General features: G+C 46.5%; 1 protein-coding gene across 6 annotated transcripts in view; it reads right to left on the reverse strand.

Annotated features, from left to right (window-relative positions):
- Positions 1-22,882, reverse strand: part of LOC138246457 (uncharacterized) — an 85,504-nt gene that overhangs the window by 26,719 nt on the left and 35,903 nt on the right. For 5 of the 6 annotated variants that reach the window (XM_069201085.1, XM_069201080.1, XM_069201082.1 and 2 more), the window contains 2 exons: positions 9,598-9,870; positions 1,256-1,312 (listed from right to left, as the gene is read on the reverse strand). In XM_069201085.1, coding sequence (XP_069057186.1) covers positions 1,256-1,312; positions 9,598-9,870 — 330 coding nt within the window. The remainder of the gene's footprint in view (positions 1-1,255; positions 1,313-9,597; positions 9,871-22,882) is intronic. The other variant, XM_069201086.1, reaches the window with a different exon arrangement.

Here is a 22,882-nt window from a genome sequence, read left to right on the forward strand (position 1 = left end):
TATTGACTAAAGTGCAAAGCAGTGTCCTTCAAAGAGCAGAAGTGAGAAGAACCAGAATGGTCACAGCAAATCTCCTGGGGGTAGAGACCAGGAGTGGACGGATGACTAGTAATCAGACTGTAAAGGACAACAGAGGCTATTAATGCATTAGAGAGGCCAAGTGAGATTTAGAAAAGGCACTTTGTTCTTCAAATGTGTGATTGTGGAAGTGAGGTTCATGACAACCAGTGAAGTTAAAACAGTGAAAATGGAGTGCTGGGGTGAACCAAAGTTTGTAATAAAGAGTAGGCTTGGTTTATGGGTCACCCCTATAAAGCCATATCAAGACTTTGTGTTCCTGATGTCCATCTCTTCCATGAATTGGAAAGGTGGGCGGAGTCTTCAGTCATCACAACCACATGTCTAAGCATGAGGTCTCCCACTGGGTGAAGCCAAGGTAGTGATGGTGCCTGCAGTACAGATTCATGGATGTAAGTTATTCTCCGCAAAGATTTTATTTGGGAATAGTAAAGAGCAGGCAGGCACATACTAAGACACATAAAGCAAGGATGTAGCTAAGAGGCATATCCCTGGATCTGCAGACTAGTATTGATAGCCAGTCTGCAGCTAACTACACTCATTTTATGCATGAACAACACAAGTATAGGCATCTCTTTGGGGCTGACAGCACGCAGGAGATCTCTCGCGAGGCTATCGTCCTCCCAGGCGATAACACCACTGTTAAAGCTTCAAAGGGTTTATTTCGTCTTCTCCCAATTCAAAGATAGCCTGGGACTGTTGGAACGGTGATCCCTACTACGTGTTGGTTTATTTGGTGGAAACACAGAGATTTGAGAAGTGAGGAGTTTTTCAACTTAGTGGAAGATTAGCTGGTGAAGGCTACTCAATGAGGTCTCAGATTGAACCATGTGGCAGAGAATGAAAGCCTGAGGAAACATGCCCCTTTGCTCTGAAGACCTTTACAGGAGACTCCATTGAGCTGGTGATAGCAGTTTTGAGTGTTTACTCATTTTGTTCCTTCCTAGAGTAGGGCTTGGTGGTTAGCCAGACTGGGCGGATCTTGTAGCTCATTGCTAAGGTGATTACCTAGTATAGCCCTCCAGGTTGGGGAAATTATCTGCTCACTGAAACCATTTTCAGTATTTTAAAAGTTGGAATGGGAGGCATAGGAGTCGTTTAGTTCAGCATTAGTAACCGATGAAAAGGATGATTGAATATTGACTATATGAATAGTTGAACATATGGAATTGCTTACCATGCGGAGGATCTTTTCTGCTTGTTTGAGCAGGGTTGGTAGAATACTCCTTGCAGTCTACAGTTGAGGGAGAAAGGTAGTGATGATCAATTATGTATGTGTTAAGAAATCTTATTCCTATTAAAGATATAACAAGTACCATGAAAAGTTATTAGAACCTGGTTACTGTCAAAACTTAGGAGAGGCTTTCACCTGGATTGCAGTTCTAATACTTCTGTAGCAGTGATGTCCTCTAGCAATCGGCAAGGGTGGGAAAACCTTTGTAAATATATCAGCTTGGAATCTCAGTGCATTGTTCAGTTTCTTCACCATACCCAATATTATGTCAACATCTCAGTGGTTGGAAATCCTAAGGTTTCTGTTCAGTTCACAAAACTGTCCAAGTTAAGAAGTGCTGTTATTCATGGTAGTCTACTTGAATGTCAGACAGTCCCTTCCTGACATTGTGGTATTCAGTATGTTTTTTCAGCAATTAATTATGTCTGTTTTCTAGAAAAAAAAATCCCTCTGATTAAGCCTAGGGCCCAGATTTACTAAACTTTGACGCAACAGAGCCCAACAAGAAGTTCCTGCACTGCGTCAATAGGAGAGAGCAAAAATTCTCCATATCTACTAAGTTATGGTGCACTTCTGCTCTCTCATAGCGTTAGTGCACTTCTGGCAACCTAGCGCTATTGCAGGCACCCTTGCGCCGTGCCTGCATTAAGGTCAGGATCGTTTTTGTGAAGGAAGTTGTAAGTTACTGCACAAAAACTATCCTTTGAGGTTTATTCCTCTTTGTACGTGTGCAGCAAAATACAGCACACATGCAAAGAGGAGGTAAAGAGGAGAAATACAAATATTTCTCCTCGTTACGCCAGCTATGCATTACATTTCAGTGCGAACTTAGGTGCACAAGTCTTTTCAAATATGGGTTTATGTCAAACACATGGGTGGATTAGCAGGAATGGCTATGCTCCACAAGTGTAATGCCTGCCTTGTGCAAGTTAACGAAAGAAAGTGCCTTGTGCTGCCTTGCGTTACTTTTTTTTGTCAGCCATACAAATCGGGTTTTGCGTTGATTTGTAAATCCCAAAATAGATTTTGCATCGGGGATGCTCCAAAAAAGTGACGCAAACCCGAAGCAAAATCTTCGTAAATCCTGGCTTAGATTTTCCTCTTGATTCACTCTTTGATTGAGAGCCAAATTGATACCGTTTGTAATGTTATATTATGTTTCACATTCTCTACATAGTGTATATCTGCCAATTACTTGCCCCCTTGGTATTTTTACTTACAGAAGCATGTCTGCTTCTACCCATCAAAATATGTGTTTCTACTTATACAGTACGAACCTAGCCAGAGGCTGTACAGCACTGCACAGAGCAAATGGCTCAGAAAACAATCACAGTGTTTCTAAAGAGGAAGGGAGCTGCAAAGTACTGCGAGTTTAAGGGTTTTTTCCAGAGGCATTGAAAAACAATGTTCTTTGCTGAAGTAGGTTTCTGCCCTTTGTCTGAATTTGAGGGGCTTGGGTGATGCTGATGAATATGGGGATGTGGTTAAGATCCAGGAACTGTAGATTCAAAAGGTCTGTTTTCTGTCTTTTTTTTCCACATTTGATTATCTCTAGTCTGAAGGTGTCCTGGCTGTGGGTGGAAGGGGGCAAGAGCTAACTGAGGTTGCAAGCTCATCAGCCAGATAGCTGGTGGTATCGATCATGATGGCTTAATTTACATTTTAGGGTTGCCCATGGAGGGTCATTTACAAGCCCCTTACGTCGCCGCGTCTTTTTTTAATGCAGCGGCGGTGCAGGCAATGCACTACACTGCTCCATATTTACAAACTGTCGCATTGGGCCCAATACGTTAATTTGTAAAGCCCTGCGTCACAATATACCTGAGCCAGCACTGCATTTTAAATTTTTTTCTTTTAATTTGTGTGGCAAGAAAAGTCCAGTTAGGAGTTTACAACTCTAATAGCTCTAACTCGAGCAAATGCGAGACCCGTTGCATTGAAAATGGTTTTTGTTATTGAAGCCGAGTCGAGGCCTCGACTCGGCTTCAATAACAACAACCATTTTCAATGCAACGGGTCTCGCGTTTGCTCGAGTCATTTAGGGGTCACAGCTTGCCCCTTCCAACCGCTGGCACTGTCTTTGCGACCCATAGCCTCAGAGGTGGCAAATTCAGTGCCAGAAACAAAGTGGCAGCTCGTCCCTATGGACATCAGTTGGGGCTCCACTTTGTTTTCTTTCAAATCTTTATGACACTATAACATATTATTCACTATTAGAGTAATAAAAATGGAATACAATTAGCTATTAGCTGGAATATGGAACATTTTAATGTATATTGTGTGCTTGCTTTTGGGTGAGAGTGTGTTTATGTGAGCGCGTATGTAAGTGTGAATTTATGTGTATATGTAAGTATGTGTGTGAGTGAAAGTGGAAGTCAAAGAGCATTTGATGTCACTTCTGCTGCCCCTTGCATTTTGGAGATTTTGGAGATTTGACGTCCATGGCTTTACCGCTTGTTTTCACATCTTATAGGGTGGTATTAGCTTCAGCTGGTTATTTATTTATGAGCAGAATTTGTTTCACCTGGAAACATAGGTCTAATATACAGAAACCTACCTAGTGCCTTAAGTTCTATCTATACCTGATCAACTACAGCTCTCATGAGGGAATGACTGATGTGGTGTAGTGACACGTGGTTCAGGGTGACAGATTGGTAATTGATGAATTATTGAAAAGTATAATTAACCCACTACGTACAGCGACCGGTCCGCTCGGATCCCTGCAATAACTGAATGTTGTTGCTGGAATCCTCGCCCACCTTTCTAACATGCATGCAAAAGGTCAACTTATCCTACATACACCACTTGCAATACCACAGTAGTCACTCAGTAACGTATCACACCTGAAAAGAACCACACAGTGTTGCACAAATAAAGGTACTTCATTATAGGAACACTGAACTAGAATGCAATAGGCAATCCCCCCTTTTCTGGAGGCAAATACACCCAGAATATACAAATGTAAGTCCTAGGAAATAGCATAAAACAGTAGAAAAAGCAAGAAATAGCATGGGCCCTATAGGGGGGGGCAAACAATATCCTAAAATAATGGAATGCCATGGGCTTGGAGAGTATGGAACATCAAGAGGTAAGTATCTGGAAGACCCTCAGCAACCAAGAGTGCAGGGGTAAGTTACCTGGTCGTCCCATAGGCTAACATGGGGACTTGGAATTGGAACAATGCAAGAACAGGACCAGGTCAGTGGAACCAAATGGTGGATTCTGGATGAAGAGGACCTGCAAAAGAAGGGGACAGAGTCCAGTTCACACAGGAGTGTCCAGGTGGGGCAGGATGCAACGGCCACCCTTCTGTCGGTGAAGATCGGGGTCGACGGTGGTGGGTGAAGGCCAGCTGCAGAGGAGTCCCTGAAGTTGCCTAGGAGCTGTCCCTCGACGGTCGCCGGATTGCAAATGGGTCAGTGGTCAGGAGGACCACCAACAAAAACAAGCAAATGCAACTGGAGCTGTTGGATAATTGCAAAGATGGAGAGGTCCAGCAAGGTCCTGGGGACTTGGCCCTTGAAGGGGGCTCTCGGCTGACCCAAAGAAGACAGGAGAGCCAGCAGAAGTAGGCACAATAAGTCACAGTGAGGCCCAGGCAGCACACCTGAAGAAAATTCCCATGTCGCTGGAGCAGCAGAGAGGAGACTGTCCTTGCAGAGGTGGAGTGCTGGGGGTCGGGCTACTTAGAGCCTGAGGATCCCTCGGAGCAGGAGTTAACAAGCCTTCGGTGCTGCAACAGTCGTGGTGCACAGGGATTCTGTCTGTCTTAGAAGAAAAGGCAAGGACTCGCCATTTCCCAAGTTGGACAAAAGGCAGAGAGGATCCAGAGGACCCCTCAGAACCACCACCTGTGTTGGATAATTTTCACAGATCCAGAGGACAGCAGATCTCAGCATCTGGATGTCATTGCCTTAGGTGCCTGCAGGTGCAGTGGGGTGAATCCTTCACTCCAAGGTAGATTCCTTCTTGCTTCTTTGGTGCAGCTGAAGTCTTGCTGACCCCAGAGGATGCACAGCTGTGGAAATGTTGCAAAGTGCTGACAGGAGCAGCGGAAACAATGTTGCAAGGAGAAGTTGTCTCTTTGTTGCAGTCTTGTTCAGTTCCTGTGGAGTCCAGCAGCGGTTCCAGTGGCCAGGAGCAGAAGATGTTGTTGCAGAGGAGTCCTGCTGCACGCCAAATCTGGGGATCCCCCTACAAGGGAGTCACTAAATAGCCCTAAAAGGGGTTTGGTCACTTTGCAAGATGACCACCTATCAGAGGTAGGGTCACTAATGTCATCTGTCTAACCTGACCAGTCAGATGCTCCCAGGGGCCTTTGCCCATCTTGATTTCAAGATTGCAGAATCAAGTGGTCACCTGGAGGAGCTCTGGGCACCACTCCGGGGTGGTGATGGACAGGGGAGAGGTCACTCTCCTTTCCTTTGTGTAGTGTCCGAGGGGCTACGCAGTGTGGGCTGCTCGCAGACACTGGAAGATTGGTAGGAACAATACTGGGGATCCTCTAAGGAGCCCCCAGAGTGCATGGAATCATGCCACCAATACTGGCATCAGTATTGGGATATGATTCTGACATGTTTGATACCAAATATACCTAGGTTTGGAGTTACCATTATGTAGCTGGACCTTGGGTAGTGACCTATGGTCAGTACATAGCTAAAATGGCTTACCCGCACTTACGAAGTCCAGGGAATTGGAATTGGAGTTTGTAGGGGCACCTCTGCTCTTGCAGGGGTACCCTCACACACAAGGACTGGCACCATACCCTTAGGGCTGGAAGGGCCTACCATAAGGGTGACTTACAGGACCAACAGTGAAAGGGTGCATGCACCTTTTCACGCAGGCTGTAATGGCAGTCTTGCAGACACAGTTTGCATGGGCTCCCATGAGTGGCATAATACATGCTGCAGCCCATGGGGGACCCCTAGTGTACCAATGCCCTGGGTACCTAAGCGCCATATACTAGGGGCTTACAGGGGTACATCAGTATTCTAATTGTTGGGTGTAAAGGGTGCCAAGGTAACCAATTTAAGAGGAGACAGCACAATCACTGGGGTCCTGGTTAGCAGAATCCCAGTGAAAGCAGACTAAGCACACTGACAACAGGCAAGAAGTGGGGGTAACCATGCTAAAAAAGGGACTTTCTGACAATAACCACTACATCATAATACCATATACAATACAATACAATACACTACAAGTGGTCATCGGAGAAGCGGGCTCTGATCCCGGCCCTATCTAGTTGCATATTGACAACATCCACCTTTTTTCGTCTATGGAAGTAGCTTGCCACAAGTCGAAGCACATGCATTTGGGGTGTGATGCGTAATGGCCACAATAAATGTAACCCACAATTAAAATTAGTGTACAAACAAGATGATATGACAATACATTAAAACACACACAATCTCCAGCACCCCCAAGTGGACATTGACAAAGATTATTAATGTGATATTGTTAATGGTATTAGTGTTATCACAGCTGCCACGTTTTTAGATTGCTTTCGTGTAACATTTCTATGGTTTCAGTGTATGAATGAGGGCCATTCTTCTGTTGAATGTGTGGCACCTCAAGTGACACCCCCTCACGAGTAATTCATAGCTGTGACTAACATTTGTGTGCCTGTGATTTTTCTGTTACTGTATCCAGGCATATAACACTAATCAACATACCCGAAAGACAGGCCAGACCTGTTGGTTTTAACAATGCTCCTTAGCCGTATCAGATGAATGAGCAATTAACGAAAATTTTGGAGCGATTTAGAATTAAAAACATTTACATTCTGCAAGTATTATACTGTGATTTAAACATTACTAAGGTCTGTGGAATGGAAGTCGTCTTCGGAGTGCTTCAAACAGATGTTCTGCCTTCTTTCTGAGCCCTGTAGTTTCTCTCTTTTTTAATTTTTCATTCTTTCTCTCCCCAAATATTTCTGAAATTGTCCATATGCATGTCACATGTCCTCTCCTTCCTCTTTATCACTGTCCTTATACTATATGTCCATTTAGCAGCAGCACGTGACTCATAAATGTCACGTGTAAGCAATACAAAGACATAGCAGGTATGTTGATCTAAACTGTGCCACAAACGTCCCTTTCTGCTTCCAAATAAGTGTTTACTCTCCTGAACGCCTTTCTTACAAATATCATGGTATGCAAGCAACTCAGAGCCATAAAATGTCATTTCAGATTAAAAAGGCTGCATGAAAGCTACTCAAGTCAGTGTTTTAAGTGGTGTAATAGGTCATCAAACGTTATACCCCTTGGTCAAATGATTCACGTCAATAAACAATTCCAAGATGGAGTTGGAACAGGCAGCATTCTGGCATTTTAAATATCATTTCAAACACGGCCAATGGTCATTTTAGAACAGTACATTGAAAATTACATTTAGAGGCACTCATGCAAATGTCAACAAGTAGTGGCGCAACCAATAATTCAGCACTCTTCTTTTAAGGCGATACCTATTGGCTTTGCCAATGCGTGTGTTTCTCTGCAGCTTTTGGCCATTAAAATGTAACCCTTCAAAGCTCTGGTTTCTTTAATTCACTTTTTACCTAAACCTGTTTATTAAACTTATTAGCATTTTACCCTATCTGGTGAATTTGTATTATTTGTTTACGGACTAATGTTTTCTCATTTAAACTATTTTGACCTAGCAAGATTTTGTGCTATTATGTAGATGGGGTATACTCCCTCTAAATACATAACCCACAATTTCACATCATCCAAAACAGAATTCACATGCTATTCACATGCAAAACCCCAAACCCAGTATGCAATGACAGCAATGACTAATAATATATCTGCGATACCAGAAATGCAACCACAGAAGTCCACAACTGATCGATGTGCAGAGGTGCTGGCAGGAGCCCAATATAAACCCACTGCATCTTTTAACACCCCCCCTCAACCAAGTGTGACAACTTGATGTCAGAGTGATAACAGCAGGAAGCAGTCACAGCACAAGAAACTAATCCAGACAGTGACTGAATGTACTTATCAAATGTGCTGCTTTATTTGGTTGTACCTTTCCTTCATCAAACATGAAAATTAATTGAAAAAATTAAAAACAAAGATTATGTTCAGTCATGTGCATGATTGGTATCTGAAAAGATATGCAGCGACTCATACATCCAATTCCCCATATTGGATAGAATACCAAAATCGAGGGTATTATTGAGAGAACAAAACTGACTTCTTACATCTGATTAGACTGATTGGGAAAGCATAGGGGGCCAGATGTAGCAATATTAAAATTTGCGAGGTGCAAAGTGCGAGTCCATGCGACTCGCACTTTGCACCTCGCAAATTGGTATGCAGTACGGTGTCTCAGACACCGACTGCAACTCGCTATGGGGTCGCAATGACCCACCTCATGAATATTCATGAGGTGGGTCGCAAATTGCGGCCCCATAGCGAGTATAGGCACTCGCTAACATGGAGGCCTGCTGACGTCAGCATACCTCCATGTTCGTGACTGCTTGTAAATAAAGCAGTTTTTTTTTTTTTAAGTGTAGCCCGTTTTCCTTACAGGAAAACGAGCTGCACTTAAAAAAAACCGAAACCTTTAGTTTCGGTATTTTGTCAGGGCAGGGAGTGGTCCCTTGGACCACTCCCTGCCCTGAAAAAATATTTTTGGGTCCAGTCACAAACTGGAAGGGGTCCCATGGGGACCCCTTCCAATTTGCGAGTGGGTTACCATCCACTTGAAGTGGATGGTAACTGCGATGCCATTTGCGACCGCGTACGCGGTCGCAAATGGTATTGCATCCCACTGCGAGTCGCAAATAGGAAGGGAACACCCCTTCCTATTTGCGAGTCGGAAATGCATTTTGCGAGTCGGTTCCGACTCGCAAAATGCATTTCTGCATAGGAAACTGCGTTTTGCGACTCGCAAACGGCAAATTTTGCCGTTTGCGAGTCGCAAACAGTTTCCTACATCTGGCCCCTGGTGCCTTGTTTCAATCCCTCCGCAATGAGCTGGGCCGAGGCAATGATTTACTTGGTTCAGAATCAGCTCTCATGTTTTGCACAGACCATACTTCAGGTTGTCTATATCTCTCTACCATCAGTGTGATATACTATAAGGCCCCCTCCCCCCTTGGTATTGTAGCCACTCAACTCTGGTCCAGGAAAGGGAAGGAGTCAGTGGATTTGCCAGTGGCTTAGCACTCTCTTTCCAGGGTGTAGAGCAGAGGTTAGGAGGGTTAAAGGAGAACCCAAGGGTGATGAAGGTCATGCTATGGTCCACCAGAAAAGTAAGCTTGCAAATACAGTGCTTACCTTCATTTCCAAGGTTAAATGTTTCCGCACCATCTGTTATCACCCCATGCTCCAGGGAGTAAGGTCCAGTATCTTTCTCCAAGTAGTAGATCATCATTGAGTAATCGTTCCACAAACACAGAGATATACTGTGGGTGCAGTCTGTCCGCTCCGGACAACGAGCGAGTTCCTTCAAGTTACAGACTGACTGAGATGGGCTTTTGAGATTCAGAAGGGTGATGGGACAGTCAATAGCGGTGGTGCCGGTGAACATATGTTGGCACATTTTGAGGCCTTAGGAGATAAAATATGAATACATGAAATAATGGGGATAGCAATTAGGATCGCTTTCGCTGGCCTGCCAGCATATCGAAGGAATAGGTTTATAAACACAAAGAGCACTTGATGATCAAACCACAAGACGTTGTAAAGAGCATGCAAACACACGATTAGCATCTTCAAAGACTCGTACACAAAGTCCCATTAGAGGCTTCTCGCACTTATGGATTCTCTTTCACACTTGCAAGGGCAGCCTCATACATATTCTCAACCAAGTAGTCGCCAAAGTTACACCTCGGTACACCGGTGCAAAACAAAAAGGGATGAAGTGGTATGATTAATGTGGAAAGTATAAAAAACTATTTAGATTACAGACAAGAGGTGATTTAAATAAGGAATAAAGTGCCAGACGTATTAAACATTTTAGTCACAAACTCTTTCATTTGAAGTTTGCATCCACAAAACAGTTTTTTCTTATGCAAGAATCCTTTTTTTAGGAGTCAGTAAATGTTATGGCTCTTAGCATGCAACTTCAACACCATACACTTCTGTATTGGGAAGGGAAGTATTGTAGGTGTCCTTTCCCCCTTCCAAATGCTGAATTGATATGGTGCGTGTCACCATTTTGCATCAAAAATATGGACGCGTAAAATAAAAAGTTACAGTCTCCTGAATTTTGGGTGAAAATGAATTCTCAAAAGGGAAGGGTTCCAATCAGGATCCCATCTCCTTTGTGAATAAACAGTTTGTCGGGGAGGAGGCAGTGGTCCAGGGAACCAAAACTAATCCTCAAAAGGAACGTTTGTAAAAAATACACGTAAAAAAAAAAAATGCCTCCCACTCCTTTAAGAAAAAAGGACTTGTATTTAAAAAATCAGAGATAGTGCGCTCTGCTGATCATTGTAGGAAAGTACCATCTCTCTTGGCATGTTACCCCCATTTTTACATGAATGTAAGTATGTTTTTGCCTGTCTCGCTGGGATCCTGCTAGCCAGGACCCCAGTGCTCAGACTTGTGGCCTAAATGTGTCACCTGTGTGGTGCCTAACTGTCACTGAGGCTCTGCTAATCAGAACTTCAGTGCTCATGCTCTCTCTGCCTTTAAATTTGTCACTATAGGCTAGAGACCACTTTTACCAATTTCAATTGGTATACTGGAACACCCTTATAATTCCCTAGTATATGGTTCTTAGGTACCCAGGATATTGGGGTTCCAGGAGACCCCTATGGGCTGCAGCATTTCTTTTGCCACCCATAGGGAGCTCAGACAAACCTTTACACAGGACTGCCATTGCAGCCTGAGTGAAATAACACACACGTTATGTCACAGCCATTTTCACTGCACTTAAGTAACTTATAAGACACGTATATGTCTAACCTTCACTTGCTGATGGTTAGGTGCAAAGTTACTAAGTGTGAGGGCACCCTTGCACTAGCAAAGGTGACCTCACATAGTTCAGGGACATTTCCCCAGACTTTGTGAGTGCGGGTTCACCATTACACGTGTGCACTATATATAGGTCAATATCTATATGTAGCCTCACAATGGTAACTCCGAACATGGCCATGTAACATGTCTAAGATCATGGAATTGTCCCCCCCCCATGCCAAATTTGGTATTGGGGAGCCAATTCCATGCCTCCTGGGGGCTCCACTATGGACCCCCGGTACTGCTAAACCAGCTCTCTGGGGTTTACTCCGCAGCTACAGCTGCTGCCACCCCACAGACAGGGTTCTGCCCTCCTGGGGTCTGGGCAGGCCAGTCCCAGGAAGGCAGAACAAAGTATTTCCTCTGAGAGCAGGGTGTTACACCCTCTCTTTGGAAATAGGTGTTAAAGGCTGGGGAGGGGTAGCCTCTCCCAGCCTCTGGAAATGCTTTGAAAGGCACAGATGGTGCCCTCCTTGCATAAGCCAGTCTACACCGGTTTAGGGAACCCCCAGTCCCTGCTCTGGCATGAAACTAGTCAAAGGGGAGTGACCACTCCCCTGTCCATCACCACCCCAGGGGTGGTGCCCAGAGCTCCTCCAGAGTGTCCCAGACCTCTGCCATCTTGTTCCCAGAGGTGTAAGGGCACTCTGGAGGCCTCTGAGTAGCCAGTACCAGCAGGTGACGTCAGAGACCCCTCCTGGTAGGTTCTTACCTGACTAGGTGGCCAATCCTCCTCAAGTGGGCTTTTGCTCAGATAACTACTTGCAAGAATCCGGCAGGACTCCTCTGCACTTCCCTCTTCGACTTCTGCCAAGGATCGGCCGCTGACTGCTCCAGGACGCCTGCAAAACTGCAACAAAGTAGCAAGAAGACTACCAGCGACATTGTAGCGCCTAATCCTGCCGGCTTTCTCGACTGTTTCCTGGTGGTGCATGCTCTGGGGGCTGTTTGCCTTCACCCTGCACTGGAAGCCACGAAGAAATCTCTTGTGGGTCGACAGAATCTTCCCTCTGCTTCAGCAGGCACCAAACTTCAGCTTCACCGGTACTCTGGGTCCCCTTTCATTCTGACGAGTGTGGCCCCTGGAACACAGGTGGTGGACCCAAGTGACCCAGGGGTCCAACTGTCCAAATTTGGAGGAGGTAAGTCCTTGCCTTCCCTCTCCAGACAGTAATCCTGTGCACTGCGTGAACTGCAGCTACAAGGGCTTCTGTGCACTTTTCCAAGAAATCCTGCATGCACAGGCGAGTATAGGTCCCCAGCACTCTGTCCTGTGATGTTCAGCTCCCCGAGTTGATGTCCGGTGTCGTGGGACCTCTCTTTGCAGTGTTGAGACGACCGCCATGTTCAGACTTCTTGAACCCGGGTTCACGGACTTCTGTGGGTGTTTCCTGCTTGTGCTTGTTTCTCTACTACGCTGAGGGCCCCCTCTGTCTCCTCTCCCAAGTGGCGACATCCTGGTCCTTTCTGGGCCCAGGCAGCACCCTTTTTCTCCAACCGCAACTCTTGCACCTAGCAAGGCTTGTTTGTGGTATTTTACCAAGGAAACAACTCTGCATCCTCCAGCGCACCGTGGGACATCTTCTGCACGAAGAAGAACTTCCTACCTCCTTTCGTTGTTGCAAAACCTGCAGCTTCTTCCAACCGGAGGCAGCCATTTTGCACCTTCATCTGGGGTTTTGTGGGCTCCTGCTCCCCCGGACACTTTTGCGACTCTTGGACTTGGTCCCCTTCTTTTGCAGACCTCTGGGCCAGGAATCCGTCTTCAGTGCTTTGCAGTCTGTTGTGGTCTTTGCAAAATCCTTTATCACGACTTTTGAGTGTTTCGGGGAAATAGTAGTACTTTACTCCTGCTTTCCAGGGTCTTGGGTGGGGTATCTTTTACACCCTTAGTGTTTTTACACTCCCAGCGACCCTCTACACACTACACTAGTCTAGGGGTCCATTCGTGGTTCGCATTCCACTTTTAGTATATGGTTTGTGTTGCCCCTAGGACTAGTGCATCCTATTGTATTCTACAGTGTTTGCACTACTTTCTGACTGTTTTACTTACCTGATTTGGTTAGTTGTGTATATTTTGTGTATGTTACTTACCTCTTAAGGGAGTATATCCTCTGAGATATTTTTGGCACATTGTCACTTAAATAAAGTACCTTTATTTTTAGTAACTATGAGTATTGTCTTTATGATATAGTACCTTTATGATGTAAGTGGTAATGTATGAGCTTTGCATATCTCCTAGTTCAGCCTTGGCTGCTCTGCTATAGCTACCTTTATCAGTCTAAGCTGCTAGAACACTACTACACTATACTAATAAGGAATAACTGGACCTGGCACAAGGTGTAAGTACCATTGGTACCCACTACAAGCCAGGCCAGCCTCCTACAATCATAAAAGGCCATTATCCCCCTGATGGCCTCCAATCATAGTGAGTCACTGTAGGAAGTTGGCTCTGTATGTGCTATTTCAAAGTAAGGAATAGCATGCACAGAGTCCAAGGGTTCCCCTTAGAGGTAAAATAGTGGTAAAAATAGATAATACTAATGCTCTATTTTGTGGTAGTGTGGTCGAGCAGTAGGCTTATCCAAGGAGTAGTGTTAAGCATTTGTTGTACATACACATAGACAATAAATGAGGTACACACACTCAGAGACAAATCCAGCCAATAGGTTTTTATATAGAAAAATATCTTTTCTTAGTTTATTTTAGGAACCACAGGTTCAAATTCTACATGTAATATCTCATTCGAAAGGTATTGCAGGTAAGTACTTTAGGAACTTCACATCATCAAAATTGCATGTATACTTTTCAAGTTATTGACAAATAGCTGTTTTAAAAGTGGACACAGTGCAATTTTCACAGTTCCTGGGGGAGGTAAGTTTTTGTTAGTTTTACCAGGTAAGTAGGACACTTACAGGGTTCAGTTCTTGGTCCAAGGTAGCCCACCGTTGGGGGTTCAGAGCAACCCCAAAGTCACCACACCAGCAGCTCAGGGCCGGTCAGGTGCAGAGTTCAAAGTGGTGCCCAAAACACATAGGCTAGAATGGAGAGAAGGGGGTGCCCCGGTTCCGGTCTGCTTGCAGGTAAGTACCCGCGTCTTCGGAGGGCAGACCAGGGGGGTTTTGTAGGGCACCGGGGGGGGACACAAGTCCACACAGAAATTTCACCCTCAGCGGCGCGGGGGCGGCCGGGTGCAGTGTAGAAACAAGCGTCGGGTTCGCAATGTTAGTCTATGAGAGATCTCGGGATCTCTTCAGCGCTGCAGGCAGGCAAGGGGGGGATTCCTCGGGGAAACCTCCACTTGGGCGAGGGAGAGGGACTCCTGGGGGTCACTCCTCCAGTGAAAGTCCGGTCCTTCAGGTCCTGGGGGCTGCGGGTGCAGGGTCTCTCCCAGGCGTCGGGACTTTAGGTTCAAAGAGTTGCGGTCAGGGGAAGCCTCGGGATTCCCTCTGCAGGCGGCGCTGTGGGGGCTCAGGGGGGACAGGTTTTGGTACTCACAGTATCAGAGTAGTCCTGGGGTCCCTCCTGAGGTGTCGGATCTCCACCAGCCGAGTCGGGGTCGCCGGGTGCAGTGTTGCAAGTCTCACGCTTCTTGCGGGGAGCTTGCAGGGTTCTTTAAAGTTGCTGGAAACAAAGTTGCAGCTTTTCTTGGAGCAGGTCCGCTGTCCTCGGGAGTTTCTTGTCTTTTCGAAGCAGGGGCAGTCCTCAGAGGATGTCGAGGTCGCTGGTCCCTTTGGAAGGCGTCGCTGGAGCAGGATCTTTGGAAGGCAGGAGACAGGCCGGTGAGTTTCTGGAGCCAAGGCAGTTGTCGTCTTCTGGTCTTCCGCTGCAGGGGTTTTCAGCTGGGCAGTCCTTCTTCTTGTAGTTGCAGGAATCTAATTTTCTAGGGTTCAGGGTAGCCCTTAAATACTAAATTTAAGGGCGTGTTTAGGTCTGGGGGGTTAGTAGCCAATGGCTACTAGCCCTGAGGGTGGGTACACCCTCTTTGTGCCTCCTCCCAAGGGGAGGGGGTCACAATCCTAACCCTATTGGGGGAATCCTCCATCTGCAAGATGGAGGATTTCTAAAAGTTAGAGTCACCTCAGCTCAGGACACCTTAGGGGCTGTCCTGACTGGCCAGTGACTCCTCCTTGTTATTCTCATTATTTTCTCCGGCCTTGCCGCCAAAAGTGGGGCCTGGCCGGAGGGGGCGGGCAACTCCACTAGCTGGAGTGTCCTGCTGGGTTGGCACAAAGGAGGTGAGCCTTTGAGGCTCACCGCCAGGTGTGACAATTCCTGCCTGGGAGAGGTGTTAGCATCTCCACCCAGTGCAGGCTTTGTTACTGGCCTCAGAGTGACAAAGGCACTCTCCCCATGGGGCCAGCAACATGTCTCGGTTTGTGGCAGGCTGCTAAAACTAGTCAGCCTACACTGATAGTCGGTTAAGTTTCAGGGGGCACCTCTAAGGTGCCCTCTGTGGTGTATTTTACAATAAAATGTACACTGGCATCAGTGTGCATTTATTGTGCTGAGAAGTTTGATACCAAACTTCCCAGTTTTCAGTGTAGCCATTATGGTGCTGTGGAGTTCGTGTTTGACAGACTCCCAGACCATATACTCTTATGGCTACCCTGCACTTACAATGTCTAAGGTTTTGTTTAGACACTGTAGGGGCACAGTGCTCATGCACTGGTACCCTCACCTATGGTATAGTGCACCCTGCCTTAGGGCTGTAAGGCCTGCTAGAGGGGTGTCTTACCTATACTGCATAGGCAGTGAGAGGCTGGCATGGCACCCTGAGGGGAGTGCCATGTCGACTTACTCATTTTGTTCTCACTAGCACACACAGGCTTGTAAGCAGTGTGTCTGTGCTGAGTGAGGGGTCTCTAGGGTGGCATAAGACATGCTGCAGCCCTTAGAGACCTTCCTTGGCATCAGGGCCCTTGGTACTAGAAGTACCAGTTACAAGGGACTTATCTGAATGCCAGGGTGTGCCAATTGTGGATACAATGGTACATTTTAGGTGAAGGAACACTGGTGCTGGGGCCTGGTTAGCAGGGTCCCAGCACACTTCTCAGTCAAGTCAGCATCAGTATCAGGCAAAAAGTGGGGGGTAACTGCAACAGGGAGCCATTTCTTTACACAAGCCCCCCCCAGCCCACAGGCCAGGAGACTCAGCCAACGCTGGAAGAGTCTTCCTAGTCTGTCAGGCGAGGAAGAGTAGAGGAAATGGCTGGTTTGTTGCAGGGCCTACTCTGCCTTACATCCTCCTGTTCAGGTCATTCCCTCTGGGGAACTGACCCACTTCCACAGTGATAGGACCTAGTCTGAACTGCCTCTTGTCTGTGCTTTTTATGTCTTCACCCATTCTCTCTATTTTGAGGTCAGAGGTATCCACCTCTGCTAATCTTATCTTAGCCAGGGTCACCCCTAGCTTACCCAAAGAGGTTACCCAGAGCTGGAGTAACCCCACCATGACCAACAGGGTCAGGGGGCCTAACTTGTTATTTGGCATGGGGTCAGACCACCATGCCAAGGATAGTGCAGCCATAAAGGCTAACACCCAGCAGAGGCCACTGACAGCTGTCAGTGCCCAGAACCACACCTTTAGCTCTTCACCTAAAAGGGAAGGGGCTAAGTTACAGGCTTCTTTGGGTTCAGGTTGCCTGTCTGCTGTATTAGAGTGGGGGGTTACTACATCTTGTAGTAAACACCCTTCTTCCACTCTTTCTTCTGTTAGCTGAGGAGCCACCCACTCAGGTTTAACAGTTGCCTGACTAGCCAGGACTTCTTGTGGGTCAGGTTGGACTTTATCAGGGCCATTTTTGGAGTTCTCCCCTACTGGAGCAGAATCTCCTTGGCTTGCTGTAACCTTGGCTAAAGGTTGTCCACCCTTCCTACTCTGTTTTCTTTTCTTCTTCTTCTGGGGTCTGCTTGCATTTACTGCAGAGGCAGGACTTCCAGAATCCTTGGGAGAGGACTGGCACTGGACCAGTTCCTCTCTTGGGCTCTGACTAACCTCTGGGTAGTCATTTCCAAGGAGACAATCAAGGGGGAGGTCTGTACTGACTACTACCCTTCTCCAGCTAAGAGTGCCACCCACTTCTATGGGTACTAAAGCCACAGGCCTCTTAGTGACCCTGTCTAGGCTAACTCTTACCCTGGCAGTCTCACCTGGGATGTACTGGTTTGAGAGCACCAGCCTGTCATGCACAATAGTGTGACTGGCACAAGTGTCTCTCAGGGCAGTGGTTGGGATTCCATTCACCAGTAGGTGGTGGAAGTGTCTACTTCCCTCTGGAATCTCCAACTCACCTGTTGGGCCCTGTTTCCAGTTGAAGGCTATGAAGACCTCCTCATCTGAGGAGTCATCTCCCATGGCTACACTGGTTACCCCTGGAATTTTGTTCTGGGGTTTGTTTTTGGGACAAGAAGTGTCCTTGGTGTGGTGCCCAGACTGTTTACAGTTGTGGCACCATGCCTTAGTGGCATCCCAGTTCTTACCCTGGTACCCACCTTTGTTTTGGGGTGTGTCTTGGGGCCCACCCACCTGTTCTGGTTTTTGGGGGCCTACAGAGGACTCTTTTTCTTTGTTTCTAGTGTCACCCACTTTCTCCTGGGGAGTTTTTGTAACCCCTTTCTTTTGGTCACCCCCAGTGGAAGTTTTGGTTACCCTAGTCTTGACCCAGTGGTCTGCCTTCTTTCCCAATTCTTGGGGAGAAATTGGACCTAGGTCTACCAGATACTGATGCAACTTTTCATTGAAGCAGTTACTTAAAATGTGTTCTTTCATAAACAAATTATAAAGCCCAACATAGTCACACACTTCATTTCCAGTCAACCAACCATCTAGTGTTTTTACTGAGTAGTCTACAAAATCAACCCAGGTCTGGCTCGAGGATTTTTGAGCCCCCCTGAATCTAATTCTATACTCCTCAGTGGAGAATCCAAAGCCCTCAATCAGGGTACCCTTCATGAGGTCATAAGATTCTGCATCTTTTCCAGAGAGTGTGAGGAGTCTATCCCTACACTTTCCAGTGAACATTTCCCAAAGGAGAGCACCCCAGTGAGATCTGTTTACTTTTCTGGTTACACAAGCCCTCTCAAAAGCTGTGAACCATTTGGTGATGTCATCACCATCTTCATATTTTGTTACAATCCCTTTGGGGATTTTTAGGATGTCAGGAGAATCTCTGACCCTATTTAAGTTGCTGCCACCATCGATGGGACCTAGGCCCATCTCTTTTCTTTCCCTTTCTATGGCTAGGAGCTGCTTTTCCAAAGCCAATCTTTTGGCCATCCTGGCTAACTGGATGTCCTCTTCACTGGGGTTATCCTCAGTGATTTCAGAGGTGTTGGTCTCTCCTGTGAGGGAACCAGCATCTCTGACTATTATTTTTGGAGTCAGGGTTTGAGGGACCCTGTTCTCCCTAGATAGGACTGGTAGGGGGGAATTGTCCTCCAAGTCACTATCCTCTTCCTCTGAGTTGCCACCCTCAGAGGGGTTGGCCTTTTCAAACTCTGCCAAAAGCTCCTGGAGCTGTATTTTGGTAGGTTTGGGGCCCATTGTTATTTTCTTTATTTTACAGAGTGACCTTAGCTCCCTCATCTTAAGATGGAGGTAAGGTGTGGTGTCGAGTTCCACCACAGTCACATCTGTGCTAGACATTTTGCTTCTAAAAGTTGGAATACTTTTTAAGAATCTACAACTGGTTCTAGAATCTAATTCAAACTTTTACAAACTTTTAAACTCTAAAAGAAATGCTAAACAGGATCTAACACAAGGCCCTAGCAGGTCTTTTAAGAATTTAGAAAACTTTTCAAATTGCAAAAATCAATTTCTAATGACAATTTTGGAATTTGTCGTGTGATCAGGTATTGGCTGAGTAGTCCAGCAAATGCAAAGTCTTGTACCCCACCGCTGATCCACCAATGTAGGAAGTTGGCTCTGTATGTGCTATTTCAAAGTAAGGAATAGCATGCACAGAGTCCAAGGGTTCCCCTTAGAGGTAAAATAGTGGTAAAAATAGATAATACTAATGCTCTATTTTGTGGTAGTGTGGTCGAGCAGTAGGCTTATCCAAGGAGTAGTGTTAAGCATTTGTTGTACATACACATAGACAATAAATGAGGTACACACACTCAGAGACAAATCCAGCCAATAGGTTTTTATATAGAAAAATATCTTTTCTTAGTTTATTTTAGGAACCACAGGTTCAAATTCTACATGTAATATCTCATTCGAAAGGTATTGCAGGTAAGTACTTTAGGAACTTCACATCATCAAAATTGCATGTATACTTTTCAAGTTATTGACAAATAGCTGTTTTAAAAGTGGACACAGTGCAATTTTCACAGTTCCTGGGGGAGGTAAGTTTTTGTTAGTTTTACCAGGTAAGTAGGACACTTACAGGGTTCAGTTCTTGGTCCAAGGTAGCCCACCGTTGGGGGTTCAGAGCAACCCCAAAGTCACCACACCAGCAGCTCAGGGCCGGTCAGGTGCAGAGTTCAAAGTGGTGCCCAAAACACATAGGCTAGAATGGAGAGAAGGGGGTGCCCCGGTTCCGGTCTGCTTGCAGGTAAGTACCCGCGTCTTCGGAGGGCAGACCAGGGGGGTTTTGTAGGGCACCGGGGGGGGACACAAGTCCACACAGAAATTTCACCCTCAGCGGCGCGGGGGCGGCCGGGTGCAGTGTAGAAACAAGCGTCGGGTTCGCAATGTTAGTCTATGAGAGATCTCGGGATCTCTTCAGCGCTGCAGGCAGGCAAGGGGGGGATTCCTCGGGGAAACCTCCACTTGGGCGAGGGAGAGGGACTCCTGGGGGTCACTCCTCCAGTGAAAGTCCGGTCCTTCAGGTCCTGGGGGCTGCGGGTGCAGGGTCTCTCCCAGGCGTCGGGACTTTAGGTTCAAAGAGTCGCGGTCAGGGGAAGCCTCGGGATTCCCTCTGCAGGCGGCGCTGTGGGGGCTCAGGGGGGACAGGTTTTGGTACTCACAGTATCAGAGTAGTCCTGGGGTCCCTCCTGAGGTGTCGGATCTCCACCAGCCGAGTCGGGGTCGCCGGGTGCAGTGTTGCAAGTCTCACGCTTCTTGCGGGGAGCTTGCAGGGTTCTTTAAAGTTGCTGGAAACAAAGTTGCAGCTTTTCTTGGAGCAGGTCCGCTGTCCTCGGGAGTTTCTTGTCTTTTCGAAGCAGGGGCAGTCCTCAGAGGATGTCGAGGTCGCTGGTCCCTTTGGAAGGCGTCGCTGGAGCAGGATCTTTGGAAGGCAGGAGACAGGCCGGTGAGTTTCTGGAGCCAAGGCAGTTGTCGTCTTCTGGTCTTCCGCTGCAGGGGTTTTCAGCTGGGCAGTCCTTCTTCTTGTAGTTGCAGGAATCTAATTTTCTAGGGTTCAGGGTAGCCCTTAAATACTAAATTTAAGGGCGTGTTTAGGTCTGGGGGGTTAGTAGCCAATGGCTACTAGCCCTGAGGGTGGGTACACCCTCTTTGTGCCTCCTCCCAAGGGGAGGGGGTCACAATCCTAACCCTATTGGGGGAATCCTCCATCTGCAAGATGGAGGATTTCTAAAAGTTAGAGTCACCTCAGCTCAGGACACCTTAGGGGCTGTCCTGACTGGCCAGTGACTCCTCCTTGTTATTCTCATTATTTTCTCCGGCCTTGCCGCCAAAAGTGGGGCCTGGCCGGAGGGGGCGGGCAACTCCACTAGCTGGAGTGTCCTGCTGGGTTGGCACAAAGGAGGTGAGCCTTTGAGGCTCACCGCCAGGTGTGACAATTCCTGCCTGGGAGAGGTGTTAGCATCTCCACCCAGTGCAGGCTTTGTTACTGGCCTCAGAGTGACAAAGGCACTCTCCCCATGGGGCCAGCAACATGTCTCGGTTTGTGGCAGGCTGCTAAAACTAGTCAGCCTACACTGATAGTCGGTTAAGTTTCAGGGGGCACCTCTAAGGTGCCCTCTGTGGTGTATTTTACAATAAAATGTACACTGGCATCAGTGTGCATTTATTGTGCTGAGAAGTTTGATACCAAACTTCCCAGTTTTCAGTGTAGCCATTATGGTGCTGTGGAGTTCGTGTTTGACAGACTCCCAGACCATATACTCTTATGGCTACCCTGCACTTACAATGTCTAAGGTTTTGTTTAGACACTGTAGGGGCACAGTGCTCATGCACTGGTACCCTCACCTATGGTATAGTGCACCCTGCCTTAGGGCTGTAAGGCCTGCTAGAGGGGTGTCTTACCTATACTGCATAGGCAGTGAGAGGCTGGCATGGCACCCTGAGGGGAGTGCCATGTCGACTTACTCATTTTGTTCTCACTAGCACACACAGGCTTGTAAGCAGTGTGTCTGTGCTGAGTGAGGGGTCTCTAGGGTGGCATAAGACATGCTGCAGCCCTTAGAGACCTTCCTTGGCATCAGGGCCCTTGGTACTAGAAGTACCAGTTACAAGGGACTTATCTGAATGCCAGGGTGTGCCAATTGTGGATACAATGGTACATTTTAGGTGAAGGAACACTGGTGCTGAGGCCTGGTTAGCAGGGTCCCAGCACACTTCTCAGTCAAGTCAGCATCAGTATCAGGCAAAAAGTGGGGGGTAACTGCAACAGGGAGCCATTTCTTTACAGTCACAATTTGCGACCTACCTCATTACCAATAATGAGATAGGTCAAATTTCCACAACAATGATTCCGAATTTTAAAAACCGACATATTCGTGCATAGGTTGGTTTTTGAAATTCTTTATTGGTTTTAGTTGGTGACAGGGACGGAATACTTTTCAAACAATTCAACTTTAGGTGGTCAATGCTGCTACTCACTTCAGGAAGGGTGGTTTTAAAACAACTGGTTCTGATTGTCTGTGTTGAGGGGGCAATGAAAGCTACTGAGAGGTCCACACAGGCTGCTATAGTGGTTACTAAAATTGGATATTCCTGGTCAAAAAACACAATGTTCATGGTTTGTTCTCCCTCAAGAATAATCTTTGTAAGGTTCTGCTCAGAGTGACTGGAATTGAGTGGCCCCTTCAGGCACTGCAATGAGATAACCACCATTGGAAGAGATTGCACTCCAGAAAAAAAAGTATAGTGGTAAGTTTTCCAGTCGAGGACAATCCTTTACTCAGTGCCTCCCACGTATACTTGTAGCTCAACACAATGTTTGTTTCTCAAAATCTCCTGTGCAAATATTTTGCAATCAACCAAAGGCTATAGGTTGAGGCAACTGATACATCTTAGAACTCTAAACTCTCCCAATCCTGCCCTTCCATTTTTCTTAAACATCCTAAATCCATTAGAAAGGTTTAGGCCCATATTTACACTTTTTTTGCGCTGCATTTGCGCAACTTTTTGATGCAAAAACGGTGCAAACTTACAAAACACAATTGTATTTTGCAAGTTTGCGCCGTTTTTGCATCAAAAAGCCGCACAAATGCATCGCTAAAAAAGTATAAATATGGTCCTTACTGTTTCTAAACAGCTTTGCAGCTAATAGAAGACTGCCATGTTTTAGGTTTGAGATTAGAAAAGGGATAGCAAGCAGATCCACATCAGTTTCTGCTTTTCTCATGAATAAGCTTACACACTTTTTTATTCTGTCCTTTGCACTATCGGTTTAGAAAGGGGTCCGTT

Source organism: Pleurodeles waltl, chromosome 7 (assembly GCF_031143425.1).
Source record: "Pleurodeles waltl isolate 20211129_DDA chromosome 7, aPleWal1.hap1.20221129, whole genome shotgun sequence".
Classification (NCBI taxonomy): domain Eukaryota; kingdom Metazoa; phylum Chordata; class Amphibia; order Caudata; family Salamandridae; genus Pleurodeles; species Pleurodeles waltl.